Here is an 8,737-nt window from a genome sequence, read left to right on the forward strand (position 1 = left end):
TACAAGAGTGTTTTTTTGGAGTTCTTATTTTTTCCAAAATCATGCTTGAAAGTTGGGGGTGCGGCTTATACACAAGTCTTTATGGTACTTTATCAACATGGTGAGGCATTTAGATGCACATTACCTTTATTTATTTGGAGTTTTCCAGCTTTCCGATTGTTACTGTTCTATGCAGTTCATGAATTGCCTGCCATCTTGAAATTTCATCGGTATTTCATGTATCCCTAAGCTTATTGTAGTGTATTTATTTTTTGTGTATTTAGACAAAAGTTTGCCCCTGTATACCCATATATACCCATTTGTAATCTGACCGTGCACAAAAAAAGATTTCCCATCCATTCCATAGGGGTATATATATATATATATAGGCACACACAGGTCTGAATGGGTATGCAGTGGTACACACGGTTTTTTATAAATATTTGTCTAAAAATACACTATAATAAGGGATACATGAAATACCTACGAAACTTCAGTATGGCAGCCAATTCATGAATTGCATCAAACTGTGAGGGGGTACTCCATTTGGGTACTCCATGGAGTAGGGCTCCGCGTTTTGTCCTCTCCCTTAATTTCCTCAATAAATAATAATAATAATTATTATTGATTTCCTAAATTTCCTTACTTTTGTCACATCAGAGTTTTAGGTTTTTTATGCTATTAAGGGAGGTGTAATAAATTGAAAGAGTACATGTGCATGTAAGTGTAGATGTTAAAGAGATTTCTTGAACATTCCAAAAAAGTAAAACAAGTTTAATCACTCACTGAAAAACTACCCTATGTCCCATTAATCACTCATTAATGTCCCATTAACCCATTCACCCCTAAACCGGCCTAAACCAACCATACTTAGTACTTTACTCTGTCTAACGCCAGACGGTTTTACTTGTCAATGGGGAACCCCCAGGAGTCAATGGGTTAAGGTTTGAGCTCTTTAAATATTAATTTGCAGTCAATTTGGATTTTACAACTTAAAGTCAAACCTAACAGTTGTGGACATGAAAAATCAACAGGTGAGTGTAACTTTCCGAATCTTTATGAAAATGCAAACTTGGGGTTAAAAATATTAAATCAACAGCGCTACAGTTCTTTCTTTAACAACTTTTTGTATCGCAAATTTTTCCATTTTTAAATCCCACTAGCCAGAATTTCCTCACCCCCAAAATCCCAGCAATTTGTGACCCCATTCTAGTAACTCTGTCGGGAACTCTGTTGAAAATGCAACTCCATTATAGTCAACCCAGTCGTGAAAATGCGACCCCATCCAGTGGCACATCCCCATTAGCTCATTAATAGGAAGTGCCCCCCCCCCACCCCCGGGAAATAACCTAACCAAGGATTTTATTACCTGAGGAAAACTGCTTTTTTGCAGTCTCTCTTTTCTCTTTACGTCTAATGTTCAACTCAAACTCTATTGTTGACTAATGTCTTGCACTGATTGTGTGTCACATTAGTCACACCTTAATAGTAAAAGGAGACAGCCTGCAAGCCATTTACTTGAATACATGTACATCCCATGAGGTTTTACATGTTCAGCTTGTGTACTATTCAGGGTTTTTCTCCCTCCTTAACATACTTGCTGTACCGGGGGGGGAGGGGGGGTGAGTTTATGAACATCATCATTAACAAAAACAATGACATGACATGTTTAGGTTTATGTTGAAGACACCTTTGGTCTACGCAGTCTAGATGCAAGAGGTTCACTGCACCAATACACATTTTCAGGAGTAAACCACACCCACTGGCACGGGACAAAGAATGTATTTGACAAAGCAATTGAACCCTGGTTAACTTGAACATTCTTCGAAATCATAAAGACTGGATGCTTGGGTCAGCTTTTAGTCAGGAAGGCTGGTATCTTTCAGATTCTCCCCTCCCCCTTAACAATGCTTGAAAGCTAGTTAAGAATATTTTATAACATTTTAAAAGTTCTAAGTAAGTTGCAGATTATTGAGGAATTATTATCTTTTTAATTCATATATTCTGGCTGGCACAATTATTGCATTTTAAAATATTTTTATTTTCAGTCATTTTCTAAATCGAGTTACTAGTGTTTGTTCCATGTTCCAATTTTGACATAACAGAAACGCTTTTGATTGTATTTGTCCAAACTAAAATTATGTTTTTAAGAGACCATCCAATATTGAACTTAAAGACAAATCTAAATACCATTTATTTCTATGGTCTCAACTCTCAAGTTGCATGCATGTGTTGTACATGTACGGTACCATGCACTTATTGTTTTAGAACCAAGAGAGTATTAATGTGCACATAAGATAATTATTTTTTAGTTCTGAGGCCAAATCAGCTGTATCAAAAGAAATGACTTGCATCTGTTATTCATAGTCTGTCTTATGGATACATTGTAGTTGCAAGTCACTTTCAAGCAGTTTTAAAAGCTAAATGTAGAAGAGATTTTGAAAACGTCTAAGATCCAAGTAAGTGCTGTGGTTCAAACTTTTCTGGGTTTTCATTTTTTTCAAAGCAGCTTGATTTTGATTTTTTTTTCTCTAATACTCATTGAAATAATCTGAAACTAAGGGAAAATCAAACTGGAACTGGTTTGAAAATTTTTGAACTAAATACAAAATTGAACCATAACATAAATATTATGTAACGTGAGCAGGAGACATGCATGGCATTTTACAATGGCGGGCCGTACAGAAATCCCATACAGGTTTCCCACTCACAAAATAATCATTCTGTAAGAAATATGGAAATTATACCAATATTGGTGACATTAATAATTATTATGGACTGTATCAGGTTTACCAGGGATGGGCATGTCAGACCTGAATACAAGGAAGGGTTACGTCTACCTGTCTCACCAATGTATAATTTATTGCATAACGTGCAGGTTATGCAATAAATGACATTTGCGGAGGTACATGTGAAACGATCGGTGATCTTAACAGATCGCTTAGGTCCCGATATCTTGCTAGTGTTAACAATGAAAAGACAAGTTTTGCATCGTGAGCGCGCGCATTTGAAAGTGCCGGGTTGCTCGTTAGTTTTGAGCGCACTTCTAACTAAAAAGTTGCCTACGTTTTTGTCGCGTTTGAATGAAATAAGTGGAGGTTGCGAAAAGATTCTACCAGTCTCGGGATCATTTTGGAGTAATTTAAAATTACTAAGAATGATGCTTTTGACTGCGTGATTATGAGGATGGAAAGTGAGGGTGAATGGAATTCTGTCATTCTTATCTTTTTGTGACGTTTGTAGTGACGACTGTCGATCAAATTGTTGGGCGCGATGATGGCCCGCTTTGACCACAGAGACAGGATAGCCACGTTTTTCGAAGAACTGGCACATCTCCTCTGATTTGCTGGAAAAATCGGAGTCATCACTACATAGACGTCGAAGTCTAAGAAATTGAGAATAAGGGATATTAGTTAAGGTGACTCAGAAGTTGTCGTAAGATTTTCTTTAAACTTTTCTCGATTGATCCCTACATTATGGTGACTCGAAATGTGCAATTAAAAAAATAGGTCACCAAGCTCGTTTGCGAGAGATAACTAGCTCAAGTTACTCATTTATCATTGCAACTCCTTCTATCAAGGACAAGTTTGTTCCATCGGTTCACGCTACGTTTTGCAGGAACAAATTCTTGAAATTCTTGGAACAAATTCTTGGAACGTGATTCTTGAAATAACAAAACAGGTGTATCGTATTGTTCAAAAGGAATAATTTAATGTTTGTTGTATGGCACAGGCACACGTCTTGAAACGGCACTGACTACAAATACTCCTCGGGTGCGTGATCTCGAGGTGACAATTTTGTGTCCACTAGTGATGGAGGAACTTGACTCCGAGCCGACCATGGAAGAACTTAGCAAAACTATTGATGCGTTGCAAGCGGCATGGCATACCCCCTGAAATCATCAAGTGCGGCAAGTCAGCCCTCTTGCAACCACTTCATGAACTCCTGCGCCTTTGCTGGTGCGAAGGGAAGGTACTAACTCCAACTCCCAAGATCGTCACGCTGTACAAATGCAAGGGCGACCCCAGTGTTTGTAACAACTACCGGGGCATATCTTTGCTGATTATCGTAGGCAAGGTTTTTGCCCGTGTAGTACTGTCTCGACTGCAAGCAAGTCCTTGCCAGCCGCAATTTTCCCGAGTCTCAATGTGGCTTTAGGGCGGAGAGTTCCACGGTCGATGTGGTTTTCTCCATTCGACAACTGCAAGAGAAATGCCGTGAACAACAGATGCCACTCTACATCGCATTCATCGATCTTACCAAGGATTTTGACCTTGTGAGAAGGAGTGGCCTGTTCAAGCTCCTGAAGAAGATCATTGCCTTCTTCCATGACGGCATCCAGGGCAAAGTGAGCTACAACGGCGGCTCGTCAGAGCTATTCAAGATCATGAGTGGTGTAAAACAATGCTGCGACCTTACGCCGACTCTGTTCAGCATCTTCTTCTCGCTATTGCTGAACTTCACTTTTCAGCACTCCGAGAAGCCGGTCTACCTGCACACCAGGAGTGACGGGAAACTGTTCAGTCTCTCCCGACTGAAGGCAAAGACCAAGGTCCAGACTGTCCTACTGAGAGAATTGCTATTTGCTGACGACGCGGCCCTGATCGCGCACACCGAGGAAGGACTTCAACACATTATCAACAGGTTTGCCCATGCTTGCGAGGAATTCGGCCTGACAATTAGCATCAAGAAAACTAACGTCATGGGCCAGAGCGTCCCGGCTCCTCTAACTATCAGCATCAAAAACAAGGTTCTTGAGGTCACCGATCATTTCGCCTACCTTGGCTCTACTGTGTCCAGCAATTTGTCTCTCGACTCAGAGATCGACAAGCAAATCGCCAAGGCTGCCACCGTCTTGTCTAAGTTGAGCAAGAGGGTGTGGGAAAACAGTCAGCTGACCTTGAATACCAAACTCAAGGTATACCAGGCATGCGTCCTCAGTACCTTACTGTACGGCAGCGAGTCTTGGATGACATACGCTAGACAGGAGAACCGCCTGGAAAGCTTCCATGCTTCCAAGCTTCCTTGCGACGGATCATGGGCATCACATGGTAGGACAAAGTCACCAATGTTGCTGTGCTGGAGAAAGCAGGTTCTCTTAGCATGCATCTCATGCTTTGAAAGCGTCGACTCCGTTGGCTTGGTCATGTACGTCGCATGGAGGGCAGCCGTATACCAAAGGACCTCTTGTACGGTGACCTGGCAACAGGATGCCACCTAATAGGTCGATCAGCACTGCGCTTCAAGGATGTCTGCAAGCGTGACCTGAAACTCACAGGCATTGGCACAGAGAGCTGGGAGGCGCTTGCACTTGATCGCGATGGCTGGCGCCACGCTGTCAGTAGTGGGGTCAAGAGGGGCAAAGAGAAGAGGATTTTACAGCTGAAGGAAAGGAGAGAAAGAAGGAAAGCGAGGCAGGAGAACGCAGCGGACACCCTGCACTCTGAATTTGTGTGTGTCCGCTGCGGCAGAGACTGTCATGCAAGGATCGGACTGAAATTATGACACTTTAGCATCATCAAGGCTATCACTCGACTGTATGTTTTGCAAGAGTCTAAAAGGTTTCTTGTTTTGCTCTTTACTCACTGTGCTCTGAAAACGGCCATTCTTCTTTCTAGCGAGCTTTTCAGCTCGAAAGGTCGCCATTTTGAAATGTTTTTGGCCACCTTCGATATATCAATATTCACACATGGCTACGAGTCTTTATGGTGTCTTTATGGTTAAGTTTAAACATTGTTTTGTTTAGAAATATCCGTTGAGACTTGTAAGATTTTGAAAACAGAACTGAGCCGTGAAATTTGACCATAAGGCCTCTTAGCCATGCCTGAACAAAAACGTGGCCTACGCTCTGTTATGCACAGAACAGGATGCGCAGTGCATTACTAGGGAATCACCTTAACAGTAATCGTGCTGCACACGTGCGCGTGCATGTTAGCACATATTCTTGCGGTGCTCTGCAACACGACGTGCAATCACCAAATTTGAGGTTTTGACAACAACGCGAGCGCACAAATGTGAATCTTTAATTCTCTATTTTTACTCTGAAACCGCTTGTACCAATTTATTTTTAGGATACTTCGCCCACATTGTACGACGAGAGCGAGATGACCTAATGTTTTGACGTGACGTTTTCGTTGACGTCGATGTCGTAGATCGTAAAGTCCCTAATGGCAAAAGCACTGTCCAACGCCCCAAAATCTCTCAACTTTGTGAGCCTTTGTAGCTCACGTGACGAGAGCCATCACAAATTGGTGTTCCAAATCAGCGAGATTCCACAGCATTTGAACGAATGATTCAATTTTGTTTAATGCTCTTAGTTTTCAAAGCCACTAATCTAAATCTATCTCTGGTATTTTTACGTAGTCGAGCTCACGCTTTATTATGTCTCGAGAAAAGTGAATAATCTGGCTGATATAATTGACCGAAACAGTAATCAAAGATTGCTCGGGGACAAAGGCCAGGTACTGCTTCATGCGTTCTTTGAACATTACAAAACGTTGCTCGCTTCCGTGGTTAACAGTGACCTCAGCGACGTCCCGAAAGAAGTGGGAGGATTTGTAGCCAGGAGACACCCCTTTGTGTAGGGATGACCAGAATGCATGCCCTTCATCGCCAATGTAGCATTCAGCAAGGTCGTGAAGAGTTTCATAGACGAGTTGATGAAGTGGAACCTGATGAACGGTACATTTCGATGTGATTTGGTGCTTCTGCTCGTATTCCTTCTTTTTCTCACAGGTCCTGATGTAAAACTTCCGTGCCAAAACATGAAGTTCCCCTTGAACTGGACGGGAGGTCAGCAAGTTCATAAAGAAAATTCTCAGCAAGCTCCATATTCCCGTGAGAAAGTTGTAGGTGCTGTCATCAAGCTCCGTGCTGTTCAAGTCGGTGATCTGATTCCAAAAGTGACCAAATTTGTGAGATTCAGGAATTGTTTCTATATGTTGACAAATATCCTGTTCCACACTGTGGTTGGATCTTTTCCTCCCAGAGTGCTGGATATGATGTATTCCAGCAAGTCTATCATTCCTAACACCCCGATCTGTTTGTTTTTTAATTTCTTTGACATCTTCAAAAGAGTGCGTTTTCCTCAAACCTCTCAACTCATTCAGCATCTCTTTTAAAATGCACTGTCGTAACTTGTTTTCGTGATCCCCAGAGGACAGTAGATTGTAACACGGTATAAAGAAGCTGCCAGTCTCCTCGAGCCCTACACCCTCTAAAATCACTTTCAATACTTTATCCATGACTTGAGACAAATCTTCTTTTTCCCAGTGATGACCTGCTGTATATTTTTCAGATAAGAGCACTGTCTTGAAGACGTACGATGGAATCAGGGATGCAGCCGTTTGATTCAATCCCAGTCGCTCTTGGATAGTATTCCTCATTACCTTAAGCATCCGGAAACAATCTTTGAACCCATCGGGGGAGGTGCAAATAATTTCCTTTTCGATCATAGAGAACGAGATTCGCCCACTATCAAATGCAGCTGGAACCATATGGACTCCAATCTCGTCAAGTCTTCTATCAACTGACGTCGGAAGCTTTGCTAGTTCAACAGGAAGTTTGGACACGTGAAATTCCAACGACAGCGTCAAATCAACAGCAATTTGTAGATCGCTGTAGCTGTCGCCACCTTGCAACCTAATGTAAAGTGGTAGCTGGTCCACGTGTCTCGGTGTACATCATTCCAGCTGGATTATTCTCTCCGGTGCTGTTTCCCAACAAAGTAAAGAACACAGGTCCCCATGGACTCTCCAACAGCTCCAGGTCGGTTCGCAGGATGACCAAGCCTTCAGGTACTTCAACATCACTCAAAGTTTCGTTAACAAGCTTTTTGAAATGTTGAGGTCGGTTAGTGTAATCATGAAGTCAAATTCGTCCGGCTGATGGACCTTCACTCCTTCGTATACACTTCCGCTATGAATTAGAGGAGCGCACTGAAATCGCTTGTCTTGCTTTTCCACTAGCGCCAGAATGTTGTTTACTAGACTCTCGAGTTTCTGACGAATTTCGACGGCTTCATTTTGATCTTTGAACTTTGCCTGCCGTAGGAAATACTTGACAATTTCAGACATTACGAAGGTGAGTCACCACAACTTGCGCTTTCCTCCAGAAGGTGGCTATGAGCATCGTCACGAAAACGAAATTCATTACTAGCTTCCACATATGACATCCTCTCTTTCTCAGAACCCAACCTGCCAACTGATCAACTGCACATGTGTCACGAAAAGTAATTTTACAAAGTAGTGAGCGATCGAACACTTGAAAAGGAGAGGATGTGAGAGGCAAAAGGAATTAATAGATCTCATCGTAAATGGTCGTTTTTTTGGCCATTCAAACATTTTTATTTAGAACTTAACGTTTCGTAGGTGTAAGCACGCATTTTCAGAGGCAACAGTTATACAAATTTCAAAATTGTATATAGTATCTACATTGACAACAAAGCTAGCAACAACATCCTAAACATAGCGAAATCTGTATGATCATAAAAGCCAATATTATTGTTTAGCATTGGTTTCAAGGTGTGTATTGAAACAGTTTCCTAAATTTTAAATCGTATATGGTATGAAACATTTGTCAAGACTTCGAAACTGCGGGTCTTCGGGCCCGGGTTCGGGGTCTGATTATGTCGTTGTGTTGAGTTATTGGCAAGACACCCACACACCTTTCCAAAAAGTAAAACTGATTTCGAACCTTTGTAAATACACGGTAGTAATTAGAGCTATCAGCCTTGTGGAACTGGAAGGAAACAGTCTAT

The 8,737-nt window shown here is 41.7% G+C and overlaps 1 protein-coding gene across 2 annotated transcripts in view; it reads left to right on the plus strand.

Annotated features, from left to right (window-relative positions):
* The window catches only part of LOC138006265 (lysosomal thioesterase PPT2-A-like), a 35,738-nt gene that overhangs the window by 11,590 nt on the left and 15,411 nt on the right, over nucleotides 1–8,737 (plus strand). Inside the window, exons 7-8 of one of the 2 annotated variants that reach the window (XM_068852492.1) lie at nucleotides 953–1,013; nucleotides 1,653–2,808. In XM_068852492.1, the coding sequence (XP_068708593.1) occupies nucleotides 953–1,013; nucleotides 1,653–1,796 (205 nt within the window). In that variant the 3' untranslated portion in view covers nucleotides 1,797–2,808. The remainder of the gene's footprint in view (nucleotides 1–952; nucleotides 1,014–1,652; nucleotides 2,809–8,737) is intronic. The other variant, XM_068852493.1, reaches the window with a different exon arrangement.

The sequence above is a fragment of the Montipora foliosa genome, chromosome 6 (genome assembly GCF_036669935.1).
Source record: "Montipora foliosa isolate CH-2021 chromosome 6, ASM3666993v2, whole genome shotgun sequence".
NCBI classification, from domain to species: Eukaryota; Metazoa; Cnidaria; class Anthozoa; order Scleractinia; family Acroporidae; genus Montipora; species Montipora foliosa.